Here is a 14,309-nt window from a genome sequence, read left to right on the forward strand (position 1 = left end):
TCAGACATTTGCAAACCTTGCTACAGTGGATGAGATCATAATAATGTACATTCTCATAAATGGAGATAAAAAAGGGGAGTGCAGTAGATGACAGTGGTCTGTGCAGCCATTAAATATGTTTTGCCTTCTTTGTTCCTTTCACTGGACACACATCAGCTACTGAACCACTCAACACTGCCCCCAAGGTTTCCAGTGGTACTGCTCCACGAGGGTATGCATGCGCAATCGCCTTAAAAATAAACCTAATTGTGCATGTAAATGGTGCAGCTGAGAGACAGAAAGCTCATTATGTGTTTAGCATAGAACAAAAATTGGTCTTTAGTTATTATTATCTTGACTCACACAGCCTCTGAATTGTCCCATTTTTTGCTTTACAGAAACACTCTTGAAAGATGACTTTGAATAGCAGAAAACAGATAACCAAAATAATTGTTTGTTATATTTCTGAATGTAAATTGTGTCAGACCAGCTGACCAACACAGTATTTCATTTTGATCCTGTTTTGTCAGTGTGCATAGGATTTGAGGGTTTATATCTAACGTGAAAGGAATAATTTTGTCTTGGTCAGAACATGCAGCAATAAATGACAAATGCCCAAATTAAATAATAATAAATAAAACCATTATGTAAAACAGTGTTTCTCTCTATTTTACAATGAATACAATACATACAATAAATAGCTCGTTAACAGGCTTGCAAAGTATTTGATGAGGTTTATTAATATGAATCAGGTGTGTTGGAGTAGGAACACACATGATGAAATATGTAATTTTTTCAAATTAGTAACTGCTCCCTCTCTGGCTTGCATGCATTTCATATACACGGGCAGCAAATAATCCCAAAGAGAATCGCTTGCAAACAGTATTCAACTGAAAACTGAAGTCATAACTGTTCAATAAGAAACAAAGAAAACATTTAAAAATACACGTCTTAATAATATTAGATAAAAATGATTTTCAGTCAATTTTATAATGCATCAGATGATTTTTGCTTGACAGAACAGCAGCTTTAGATGTTTATAGATTTTTTTCATTTTCAGCCCATATATTATTGGATTGAACAAAGGATGATACAAAAATATCTGCAATGTCATGATCAACCTTGCTGTTTTTGGAAAATCTGATTCTATTCTAACAATGACGATATCATACACACTCAAACAAGTCAGACTGAATAAAACCACCAGGTGGGGTAAACAGGTTTCAGCTGCTTTTTTCCTCACCTCCTTGCAACTTCGATAGGATATGATCAGTATTTTTGTGTATGTAAAAACAATGAAGAGTAGAGGAAGTATTATACTATCTACCACAGCCAATATACCAAATACAGTAAGTGATCCTGGTCTTGTACAGTGAAGTGTGTAAATTGCATTGTTACAAAATATTCCTTTTACATCAAAGTTACAGAGTTTAACTTGAGCCTTATGTATCAGAGTTAATGCAGTCGTAGAATGTAAAACAGGTACAAACCAAGCTAAACCCAAGTAAATGACAATAGTAGTGTTTGTCACTATATTTGGATATTGCAGGGGTTTGCATATAGACACGTACCTGTCATAGGCCATGGCAGCCAAAATAAAGAATTCTGAACCAGCCAAAGAATAAAATAAAAAAAACTGGAAGAGACAAGCTGAATACGATATGACCGGTTTATCAGACAAAAAGTCTATAAGCATTTTTGGGTAGATATTAGTGCTGGACAAAACAGAGTTCAGAAGCAAAGCTGCAATGAAAACATACATTGGCTCATGGAGACTCTGTCGTGTTGAGATAAGATACACAATGGTGACATTACTGAAGATTATTAAAATATACACTGTCAATGTCAATACAAAATAAAGATATCTGAATTTGTGCAAGTCTACAAACCCATCAAAGGTTATAATATAAGTTGTTACATTAAGTGATGTACTATTTTCCATTAATGTTTCCTAAACTAACTGTTCAATAATAAAACACAGAGACTGCAAAGTCAATATGAACAACATGGATAATAAAAAAGATTTTCACCTTTTGCATGAAAACCAAACAACCTCCACTAAAGCATAACCTACATTCAGTATATGCTTATCTCCAAAATACATAAAGGGGAAGGTTTGATTATGATGAAATGTTTTTGTTAGATCGCTTTATTCTCCAGGGAACTAATTAAACCTTCTCATGAAAACTTGGAGGCTCAAAGTGACACTTTAGTTTGACAACTTTTAATTAACCCTTGCATCTTGTATATTGCAACTTTTCATCATTCTGGTGCTTTTCTGCTTAGTTTACGTTGTTTATTGGGTTAAATAGTAACCAGTACTACCAAATGTGCTAAATTAGTATCATATGTATGCAGGTACTTTTTATGAAGACAGCAATTTCTCCTAAGTATGCAAATTGGTATTTTATGTAAGTAGTTCCAATTTTTCAGCAAATTTATAGCTTCCAGAGAAGATAAAACTTCAACTAGTCAAATACACAATTGACTAGTTGAAGACCAATACATTGGTAGTAGGTTTACTAAAATGTCAGGGCCAGGGATGGCGGTAGTGATACTCTCAAGTCAAAACTTCGATAACTGCCAGTCAACATATCAGATTTAATACTTTGAGTTTCTTTACACACTTGTAAAGGTGAGATGTGGAAGTGCGAGGGCAGCTGAAGCGTATACGTCACCTCATTGACCCTCTGAAGGACCTTGAAGGGACCAATGAAGTGCGGGCTCCGTTTCCTGCAGGGAAGACGGAGACGGAGGTCCCTGGTGGACAGCCAGGCACGAACACCGGGCTGGAAGGTGGGGGCCTAAAAGTGCCTGGATTTTCTGATGACATATTGCCCTGTTCAGTTGGACATGCGTGGCCTCCCAGACACGTTCAGCCCAGCGAAACCAGTCGTCCACAGCCTGAACCTCTGCCAGGTCTGGATTCCATGGGCTCAAAGGGGGCTGATGCCCCAGCACACACTGGAAGGGCATCAGACCCGTTGAGGCGTTCTTGAGGGAATTCTGGGCATACTCCGCCCATGGCAGGAACCAGGACCAGTTGTGTTGGTTCCGGGAACAGTGGAACCGCACCATCCTTTCCAGCCCCTGGTTGGTCCTTGGTCAGGAAATCAATGGCTATGTGGGACCATGATCTCTGTCGGACCGGCAGCGGCATGAGTTTTCCCGCTGGTGGTTGACGAGGGTATTTGATAGTAGCACACAGAGAACAGGAGCGAACGTACTGAAGGACATCCTCAGCCAGGCGGGGCCACTAGTACCTCTGGGCAAGCAGGTCCACTGTGCGCTTTGCTCCCAGATGCTGGAGGAAGTTGCTGTGTGAGCCCACCTGATCACTCTATCACGGAGGCTCTGAGGGATGAACTTCCAGTGGGATGGACATTCCAGAGGTGCAGGAGTCTGTCTCACATCCCAGTTGATATCGGCATCCAGGTCCCAGATGATGGGGTCACTAAAGAGGCAGACAGTTGGCTCCATGGCTTCCACACTCAGACCATCTCTGCGGAACAATGCATCTGCCTTTGTATTGCGGCTTCCGGGTCTGTAGTAAATGGAAAGGTTAAAGCGTGAAAAGAACAGTGCCCACCTTACCTAATGTGGATTCACCCGTTTGGCAGTATGGAGATATTCCAGGTTACAATGATCCGTAAGGACTTTAAACGGATGGAGCACTCCCTCAAGTCAGTGCCTCCACTTCTCAAAAGCCAGCTTCACAGCCAGCAGTTCGCGATCCCCCACGTCATAATTGCGCTCCGCTGGCGTAAGCTTTCTGGAAAAGTTAGCGCACATATGGAGTTTAGGCGGCTCACCTGAGCGTTGTGAGAGAACAGCCCGCACGCTGGTGTCACTAGCATCCACCTCCACCACAAAGGCCAGATCGGGATTGGGAAGATGCAGGACAGGCGCGGTGGTAAAGCGATGTTTAAGGTCCTCGAAAGCCTCCTTAGCTGCCTGTGTCCACGCCAGGGTTTTCGTTTTGCCTTTGAGCATAGGAGTGAGAGGGGATGCCACGGTACTGAAGCCTCGGATGAAGTGGCAGTAAAAGTTAGCAAACCCAAGGGACCGCTGGAGGTCCTTCACAGACCGGAGAAGTGGCCGGGAGGTAACTGCATCAACCTTAACCTCATCCATTCTTACCCCCTCAGGACTGATGATGTACCCCAGGAAGGAGATGGTGGGCTGATGAAACTCACATTTTTCCACCTTTACATACAGCTGATGGGCCAGCAGCCGCTCCAATACCTGCCGAACATGCCGGGACCTGGTTTTGGAGTAGATGAGAACGTCATCAATGTAAGCGATGACATATTTACCCAGCATGTCTCATTAGATGTTGTTAATCATGCTTTGGAATACTGAGGGAGCATTAGCCAGCCCGTAGGGCATGACACAGTACTCGAAGTGGCCTGCATGGGTGCTGAATGCTGTCTTCCATTCGTCCCGCTCTCTGATGCGCACAAGGTTGTAGGCACTGCGGAGATCCAACTTGGTGAAGATAGTGGCCCTCCAAAGCTGATCCAGAGCACTAGGTACTAGAGGGAGGGGATAGTGGTACTTCATTGTGATATCATTCAGTCCCCGATAGTCTATGCACAGACGGAGACCACCGTCTATTTTTTATTGACGAAGAAGAATCCTGCTGCTGCAGGTGAGGACGGGCGGATGAACTTTTGTTTAAGGGCCTCCTCTACATAAGTCTCCATTGCCCGCTGTTCCGTCTGGGTGAGGGGATAGATCCAACTCCGAGGGGGAAAGGTGCCGGGCAGGAGGTCAATGGCACAATCCCATGAGTGATGTGGCGGCCATGGTGTGGCTCTGGTCTTGCTCAATACCGCTGTCAGGTCCTTAAAGACCCCCGAATAGAGGGATCTACTGCTGTGGAGGGGCTCTCAATCGCTTTGGAAGCACACCACAGTGCCAGGAATGAGATGCCAGGTGATAAGGAGGGAAATCTCACGTCTCTGTCCTTCCAGTGGATGACGGGATCATTTGCCACAAGCCAGAGTAAACCCAGAAACAGGAGGTGGTGAGATTATGGAATAACGAAGGAGAGTTGCCCCTGATAAGCCCCTATCGTCAGCTCAATGGGGACAATAAAATGGGTGACCGAGACCCCGCTGATGGGTGTTCTGTCGATGGTACGGACAGCGATGGGACTGGGAAGCAGGTGGAGAGAAAAATGAAGTTGATGAGCCAACACAGGGGAGGTGAGTTTGCCGGCGGCCCCCAAGTCAACTAGGGCTGAGACAGGGAAACTCACATTACCAGCACGTACTTCTACTGGAACAACAAATTGATCAGAGCTGCATGTGGGAGGTGTAACACTCACCCTGGGGTTGGCAGAAGGCAGACCTCCTTTATCCTCTTTGGCCACGGAGACATGGGACAGCCAGGCAGGAGGTGACTCCCCTCCCCACAGTACATGCACAGGCCCTTCTCCTTCTGCTGCTGCCGTTCTGCTGCTGACAGCTTGGCCTGTTCCAACTGCATCGGCTCCTCGTCTGTGTCATATCTGGCAGGAGGATGGATAGCTGGGCCGTGCCGCTGTTGGATATGGGTGGACTGGGCCCTGGTGTGGATGGATCCCCATGATCCCCTGCTTGTTTTCTCACATGTTTTATGCCAACATTCAGTTCAGAGACCGAATTTAGAGAGTCACTTTTTTTTAAAGAGTGGTTGGGGGCTGCTTGGTGTGTGTCTATACATGTGTGTGCGTGTAACTGTGAAATATTTTAATGAGTTTTTTTATTGTTATGTAATTCTACTTTGATGTATGTAAAGGCTTGTTTTATTTTTATTATGCATAAGTGATTTTAATTATGTAAAGCACTTTGTGCTGCCTGTGGCGTGAAAAGTGCTTTATAAATAAAGTTTGATTTTGATTTGAATGGTTTAAGACCAAAATACATCAGTGAACTCTTGACCCAATATGAACCTACCAGAACTCTCAGGTCATCTGGATCCAGTTTCGTATCAGTTCCCAAAGTCAGAACCAGACATGGAGAAGCTGCATTCAGCTGCTATGCTCCACATGTCTGGAACAAACTCCCAGAAAGCCTCAAATCAGCTGAAACACTCACTTTATTTAAATCCAAGTTAAAGGCCCAACTGTCTACTGCTGCATTTCAGACGTTTTTATGTAGAAGTCTAGCTCTCCACCCGATTCTTTTAAGCTGGAATCTTTAAACTTGATCATGTTTTAATACCATCTTCCCCCACACTGGAACTTTATTTCTTGCATTTTATCTATTTTATTTTAGCCTGTTCTTTCTGTTTTTATTTAATTAATTTTATTTCTTTTAATCTTTGTTTTTTTAATGCACTTGTATTGCTTTTTGCACCCTGTTGTAGTGTTTTATGTAAAGCACTTTGAATTGTCTTGTACATGAAATGTGCTATATAAATAAATTTGCCTTGCCTAAATTCTTTTTGGCATACTGTTAGGTACTTTTTCAGGTCTTTAACTTGCTTCTTTCTGTCTGTGCACAGTCCTTCATTCTTATGCCTTTTATTGACATTTTCTAGCATTTACATCACTGCTTTTATACTCCATGGGGCTGAGTTATGACGAGGGCAAAACTGCTGCGCTATTTAACATTTGCTGCGCAGTTTTGCTCTGGTTATGTTTCTACGATTAGCGCCTGATCTATTAAGACTGCTCCTGTTATCATTTGCGGAGCAAACAGCAGTATTTAAATGAGGATTTAGCGGCGCTGTTGCTTCGTCATGGAGGGATCCGGAGAGCCAGGTGGACGAAAACGTAAAATGAAGTTCGAGCCAACTGAAGTCGAAATATTAGTGGAGGAGGCAAACAAAAATCTAGCTGAGCTAGAGGGGAAGAATTTAAATATCACCAGAAGGGCTGCAATATAGTTTCATATTCAAGTTCAATTTATTTATAAGGCACACTAACAACAACCTTTAGGAACCAAGGTATTGTACATATAAAAACATGCAAGGAACAAATAAGAAATAATAAAGGTTTAAAAGCTATAAAGAAATAATAATAATAATAATAATAATAATAATAATAATAAAAGACAGGCATGATAAAGTCTTTAAACTTATCCAGCAATTCTAATATTGCAACGCTGGATCGTCTCCACAATCCTCTTCTCTGGCATTCTAAATATATTAATATAATAGAAAAAAATGCATTATCTTAGTCGCCTTTCATGGTGTCTGTACCTCCTCCTTAAAATTATTACTGCAGCCATTGCGCATATACTGTTGTGCCAATTAGCACCTGCTTTTCAGAAACGCTATTTTTAGAGCAAACATAAACACCGCAAACTATTTGCGGGCTACATGAATCCCACTGCTGCGCAAACCAGATTTATTTGCATAGTCTCCTCCCACTAATGTGCACTTTCTGGCCGGAACGCCCATAATGCATATGCAGTAGCTTCAGAAACGCAAAGTGGAGAGCGGCGCAGTTTTGCCAGGATAACTGACGCAGTTCCATGTTTGCGGCTTTGATAGATAAGCTTGGGCCGATTTTAGCGGAGCAAAGCCGTCTGCACCTGTTTTAGTACACGCAAAGCGTTAATAGATCAGGGCCCATGAGTTTTATAATTTGGCATGGTTGTTAAGCAAAGCATCCACCAGAGGGCAGTACAAAGTTTAGAGGTTAACATTAAGTTTCAGACATTTGCAAACCTTGCTACAGTGGATGAGATCATAATAATGTACATTCTCATAAATGGAGATAAAAAAAAGGGGGAGTGCAGTAGATGACAGTGGTCTGTGCAGCCATTAAATATGTTTTGCCTTCTTTGTCCCTTTCACTGGACACACATCAGCTACTGAACCACTCAACACTGCCCCCAAGGTTTCCAGTGGTACTGCTCCATTAGTGTATGCATGTGCAATAGCCTTAAAAATAAACCTAATTGTGCATCTAAATGGTGCAGAAGAGGGACAGAAAGCCCTGTATGTGTCCTTAGCATAAAACATAAATTGGCCTTTTGTCACCATTATCTTGACTCACACAGCCTCTGAATTTTCCCATTATTTGCATTACTGAAGAAAAAAATGAATAACAGAAAATAGATGACAAAAAGAGTATTGTTTTGTTATATTTCTAAATGTCAATTGTGTCAGACCAGCTGACCAACACAGTATTTCATTTTGATCCTGTTTTGTCAGTGTGCATAGGATTTGAGGGTTTAGATCTAACGTGAAAGTAATAATTTTCTCTTGGTCAGAACAGTGTTTCTCTCAGGTAACCCTACTTTAACACACCTGAATGAAATGAATGGTCCGTTGAAAGGCTTGCAAAGAACTTGCTGAGGTTTATGTAATCTGAAACAGGTGTGTTGAAGTAGGAAAAACTTAGACTGGCAGAGCAGTGGGTCCTGGGGACCTGGACTGAGAAACACTGTTGTAAAATACACCATGAAAAATGCATTATCTTCAAACTATTAACTGACTATTTTTATTGCTCGCATGCACTTCATATATGCGTTCAGCAAATATTGCCAAAAAGAATCACTTGCAAACAGGATTAAACAGCGAACAACATCATACCTGGTAATACGAAACAGAAAAAAACAACATTTGTCTAAACATGTCTTAATAATGTTAGATAAAAACTATTTCTACTTAATGGGTAAATGTATCAGATTATTTAGTTTGATAGAACAATAGCTTCGTTTTATTTAAGCTGAACTTGAGCCAATTATGTCAACAAAATCACTGAATAAGATTAAATTGTGCAAACTGAAGTCATAACAGTAACAAAAAAAAACAAAAACAAAACAAACTGAACATTCAGGTTCTGATAATGGTGGATATAAAATGCATGTTTGCAGTCAGTGTGTTAATGCATTAGATGATTTTGAGTTGACAGAGCAGCTGTTTTAGATGTTTATAGATTTCTTTCATTTTCAGCCCATATATTATTGGATTAAACAAAGGATGATACAAAAATATCTGCAATGTCATGATCATCTGTACCATTTTTGGAACATCTGATTCTATTCTAACAATGACGATATCATATGCACTCAAAAAAGTCAGACTGAATAAAACCAGCAGGTGGGGTAAACATGTCTCAGCTGCTTTCTTCCTCACCTCCTTGCAACTTCGATAGGCTATGATCAGTATTTTTGTGTATGTAAAAACAATGAAAAGTAGAGGAAGTATTACACTATCTACTACAGCCAATACACCCAATATAGTAACTGATCTTGGTCTTGAACAGTGAAGTGTGTAAATTGCATTGTTACAAAATATTCCTTTTACATCAAAGTTACAGAGTTTAACTTGAGTCTTATGTAACAGAATTAATGAGGTTGTAGTTTGTAAAACAGGTACAAACCAAGCTAAACACAGGCAAATAATAATAGTAGTGTTTGTCATGATATTTGGATATTGCAGGGGTTTGCATATAGACACGTACCTGTCGTAGGCCATGGCAGCCAAAATAAAGAATTCTGAACCACCCAAAGAATAAAATAAAAAAAACTGGAAGAGACAAGCTGAATACGATATGACCTGTTTATCAGACAAAAAATCTATAAGCATTTTTGGGTAGATGTTAGTGCTGGACAAAACAGTGTTTAGAAGCAAAGCTGCAATGAAAACATACATTGGCTCATGGAGACTCTGGTGTGCTGAGATAAGATACACAATGGTGACATTACTGAAGATTATTAAAATATACACTGTCAATGTCAATACAAAATAAAGATAACTGAATTTGTGCAAGTCTACATACCCATCAAAGGTTATAATATAAGTTGTTACATTAAGTGATGTACTATTTTCCATTAATGCTTCCTAAACTAACTGTTCAATAATAAAACACAGAGACTGCAAAGTCAATATGAACAACATGGATAATGAAAAAATATTTTCACCTTTTGCGTGAAAACCAAACAGCCTGCACTGAAGTATTAACTGCATTCAAAATATATTCACCTCCAAAATACATAAAGGGAAAGGTTTGATTATGATTAAATGTTTTTATTAGATCACTTTATTCTCCAGGGAACTAATTAAACCTTCTCATGAAAACTTGGAGGCTCAAAGTGACACTTTGACAACTTTTAATTAATCCTATGTGATTTTGTACATTAACTTGCAACTTTTCATCATCTTGGTGCTTTTCTGCTGAGTTTACTTTGTTTGCTGGGTTACATGCAAAACACAATATGAACAGCAGCTATAAAAAGTACTCAAGACTCATGATAAATGAATTGCACGTGTATGAGTAAGTGTTATGACACCTATTTGGTATTATTACAACAGTCTGAGGTAGTATGTGGGTCTGTGCAAGTACTGGGTGAAGTAGTCTGAATGTATTTAATGATATACAAAGTGATCAGCGCAGGAGCATCAGTGCATGACATTAGTGCAAGTTTTAGTGTAGTAACAGTTTTGGGAAAGAGGCTGTCTCTGAGTATGTTTGTTCTGGACCGTATGGACCTAGAGCGTCTGCCAGAGGGCAACAGGCCAAAGAGGTGAAAACCGGGGTGAGTGGAGTCCTTCATTATGTTTCTGGCCCTGTTGAGATAACGGGAGTTATGGATGTCAGACAGGGAGGGGAGAGGGCAGCCGATGATCCTCTGTGCTGTGTTTACCACCCTCTGTAGTCTCTCCTTGTCAGCTTCAGTGCCACACCGTGACAGCATAGGTCAGCAGGCTCTCATTGGTGGAGCAGTAAAAGGTCACCAGCAGCTGTGTGTTCAAATGTTCCTTCCTGAGCACCACCAGGAAGTGTAGCCATTGCTCTGCCTTCTTGACTAGTGCTGTGGTGTTCTCAGACCAGGAGAGGTCTGCAGTGAGACCTCTCCTGTGCAGAGATTCCACTCTAGAGATAGTAACCAGTACCACCAAATGTGCTAAATTAGTATCATATGGGCAGGTACTTTTTATGAAGACCATAATTTCTCCTAAGCATGGAAATTGGTAATTTCTGTATGTAGTTCCAATTTTTCTGGCCCCAGCTTAGTTCCCAACCCATCAGAACATCTTACCCACCCACCCAAAAAGAAACAAGCCCCAGGCCGAGACAACTCATCCACATCCATGCACACTAGGTAATGTACAGACTTGATCTTACAGTCAGTGTGGTTCGATAAAGAAGGGGGAGTAGGGGAGAGCTCAGTCAGCCGTTTTCGAAGATATCAGATTTAATACTTTGAGTATCCTTACAACATTGTGTGTACACAAAATATGAAATTTGTTTTCACTTCTAAAAGTTTTAGGCAATATAATACTTTTAAAACCGACCACTGCGTATTACCTCCCTGTCTGTAGTGTCACATGATTACAGTAGTCTTTTAGATGTCATGATGATGCTGCTAGCATTAGTGATGATCACTGGTTTATTGCAGGTTCTCGAGCACTGTATTAATATTAACCCCCTAAGCACCAAAGTAGCATTATTATTGCATCTCCAGAAAGAGAGACAAATCCGCAAAAACAGCAGCGTTAGCCGACCAAGCTGCAGAGAAGAAATTTTTTCCACAGTCCAAGTCCCTGGACTCCTATCACCAAGTAGGCAGTGCCTCACAGACCACAACACGATATAACACAATACTGCTCAACATAGCACAACATTATACTGCACAGAACAAAAGGCTGGCTAATGCACGTCTATCAACAGCCCAACCAAAGTTTCTGCAAGGGTAACGATAAGTGGACCAGAAGGATTTTATTGCTTTGGAGTTGGTGTGAAGGAAATTTCTGCATGACCCATGATGGATGTGTCTTCGACGAGTGGGGAAAGCATTGTCCGGGTGGTGGTGTAGCACTAGTAGTAGAGGTATAGGAAGGTGCCAGCAGAGCCAAAGAAGCTCAGCAGCTGTATTTCGGAATAGGCCTAACACGGGATGCTGGCAGAGCAACAGATGAGAGCCGACCAGATAGAAAGCTTGATGGTACACATAGTGACAGCAACAACCCAGTGGATCAGTGATGCTGAGTTCCAGCAGGTGGGTTGATGTTAATCACATCATAACTCACATACAAACACAGAAGCCACAACTGAATCAGTGCTTGTCTGCAGAGATAGATGTTGTATTCTGCCGATGAAAAGATACTTCAGGTACTTCAGTCCTACCGAAGTGCAAATAATACATTCTATTCAAGCCACAAAACCATAAAAACACTTTCAAAAGTACAATGAACATCAGCAGCAAGCTAGCCAGTAGTTAGCTTGTTTTGGCTTGACAAGGGAAAGTTCCCTCTTGTTTTTTCGTATAGTGCTGACCATGGCAGTGTTTTTCTTGAGTTGATCTACATCTAGTAGGAAATTGGTTAAGAAAATTTCACAGGTGATTGTCCCTGCAGTTCCTCCATCAGCTGGAGTATCAACTTCTGGCCCTGACCCATGTCTGTATAAAGGCGGATTTATACTTGCGTGGTGTCTGCATGTGATTGGTTATGGCGTGGCTGACGCTGGTGAGTTTTCTCTTGCCCTTGAGCGTAGGGGGTGCACGTTGCTTTGGTGTCATGTTGTTTTTCCAGCAGGGGTGGTACTGGCCGGTAAACTCACCAGGTCAGAGTTCTTTTGAAAGTTTACTTCAGTTCAGTAGGTATTTTCTGTTTTAAAACAACAATGGTGTCCAGTATGGTTCAGTGTCTGTATTAGCTTGTGGAAGAAAACAAAGAAATAATTCGATCAGCTGCTCATCAACTTGATCCACTGGTTATTGTTTTTAAAAACGGTGGTTACCACACAAATTCTGTGAGAAGATCAAGATATCCGGCAACACGTGATCCCCAACTGACCAATCACAAGGGAGTACCTTCGCATAACCATCTGCGTAGCAGGGGTGCACGTCAGGTGTGGAAGAGGTGTGTGTCGAGCCTCTGTGAACCTACGCAGGGCCTACGGTGGTGACGCAGACATAGATGGTGCGCGAGACACAACACTTTCATATAGTGCTGACGATGGCAGTGTTTTGCTTGATTTAATCCACATCTAGATGGTAACTGGTTAAGAAATTGTCACGTGATTGTCCATCAGCTGGAATATCAACTTCTGGCCCTGACCCACCTCTGTATAACACTCCTGCATGCTGGGGTATGGATCCTTTCTCCAGGTATATGAGGTCTTATCACATGCTGGCCAGATTTTCATGTCATTTAGCTGGCTTTCGCAGTGTATGTTCTCAAAACTTCTTCTGTCTTGGAACAACAGGAGTTGCTCATCAATTGTCATATCAATACCTAGACTGAAAAGAAAATGCAGCTGATGTGCCCACATCACTCACAGTGGCTCAATGGCTGTTAACCTGGAGAACTTCAGTCACCTAGGCCAGGTTAGCATGTCATCACAACAGATTGCCTGCTTCAGTTCTTCAAATCTGAGCTGTGACAGTGAGTCTGTTTACATGCACACCAAAAATCTCATTACCTGATTACTGAAGTTATCTGATAATTTGAGTGACTGTAGACAGAAAAGTCTGATATCCTTTATCACATAACTGCCATTATTGGATTATGAGAAATCAGATTAACACATAAATTTCCCCCCAATATTCCAATGACTTCCTGGATGTAGACCTGTATATCTGATTTATTTCGTCTTTTTACATCTGCCCATGTGCAAAGAGCAACATTGCTTCCGTCTTTTCAACATCCTCCGTTAAAAAGACAGAAGCAGTGTTGTCATAGAGTATAAATGAAGTAATACATTCACCTGTAGAGTATTTAGAAGCTTATTACCTTTCAAATTAGCAGCTAACACTAAAACCACAGGTGCCACTATGTTCAACAAAGACCAGATGTTTCGAAAATAACAGGAAATGACATCACCATGCATGTATGTACTCCAAAACACAGCCAATAATGGACTGGTGAATGTAGACACAGATTTTTCGTATATTGTATTTCAGAAGTGCATGGGTTACCGTCACCGTAGTGAAGCTTGTTGGGTGGTTCCTACTGTCGCCATCTTGGCAGCGTCGTGCCTGCCGTAGCTCCCAAACAATACAAAAATGAGCAAAGGCAGAGCTGAGCAGGAGGCTGTGAGCGTGGGGGTGGATGATAGACATCTATCAAACTTCGAGCTGCCTGTAGCTAAGAGCTAACTGAGCCAACTCAGGCTGTGTCGGAATGTGCACCCTACTCCCTACATAGTGCCCTACAGGGGCCACATCATTTAGTAGGGATGTCCGAATGTCCAGAGAGACCACAATGTATTGCGGGCAGAAGCTCAATATAGCGCAAGGAGGCGAAAAAACAGTTTTTATTGAATAGATAAGCAACAAAGAATAAAATACAACATAAGGAATAAAAATAAAAATATTTACACACAACTTTGGATTAGATTTGGAATGACATCTTGACACGCATTGTGTTTGCCGTGGTGA

The 14,309-nt window shown here is 41.5% G+C and overlaps 2 protein-coding genes across 2 annotated transcripts; both read right to left on the minus strand.

Moving 5' to 3' along the window:
• Nucleotides 1–976: 976 nt before the first annotated feature.
• LOC121650583 (olfactory receptor 5AC2-like) lies at nt 977–1,921 on the minus strand. The gene has a single exon (XM_042002148.1). The coding sequence runs from the start codon at nt 1,919–1,921 to the stop codon at nt 977–979; it is 945 nt and encodes a 314-aa protein (XP_041858082.1).
• A 6,890-nt stretch (nt 1,922–8,811) lies between these two features.
• On the minus strand, nt 8,812–9,756 carry LOC121650593 (olfactory receptor 11A1-like). Its single transcript, XM_042002160.1, has one exon. The coding sequence runs from the start codon at nt 9,754–9,756 to the stop codon at nt 8,812–8,814; it is 945 nt and encodes a 314-aa protein (XP_041858094.1).
• Nucleotides 9,757–14,309: the final 4,553 nt, after the last annotated feature.

The sequence above is a fragment of the Melanotaenia boesemani genome, chromosome 12 (assembly GCF_017639745.1).
Source record: "Melanotaenia boesemani isolate fMelBoe1 chromosome 12, fMelBoe1.pri, whole genome shotgun sequence".
In the NCBI taxonomy this organism is placed as follows: Eukaryota; Metazoa; Chordata; class Actinopteri; order Atheriniformes; family Melanotaeniidae; genus Melanotaenia; species Melanotaenia boesemani.

Bases quoted from the DNA above. Each gene is read 5' to 3' on its own strand.
- LOC121650583 (XM_042002148.1), bottom strand. From the start codon at position 1,921: ATGGAAAATAGTACATCACTTAATGTAACAACTTATATTATAACCTTT.
- LOC121650593 (XM_042002160.1), bottom strand. From the start codon at position 9,756: ATGGAAAATAGTACATCACTTAATGTAACAACTTATATTATAACCTTT.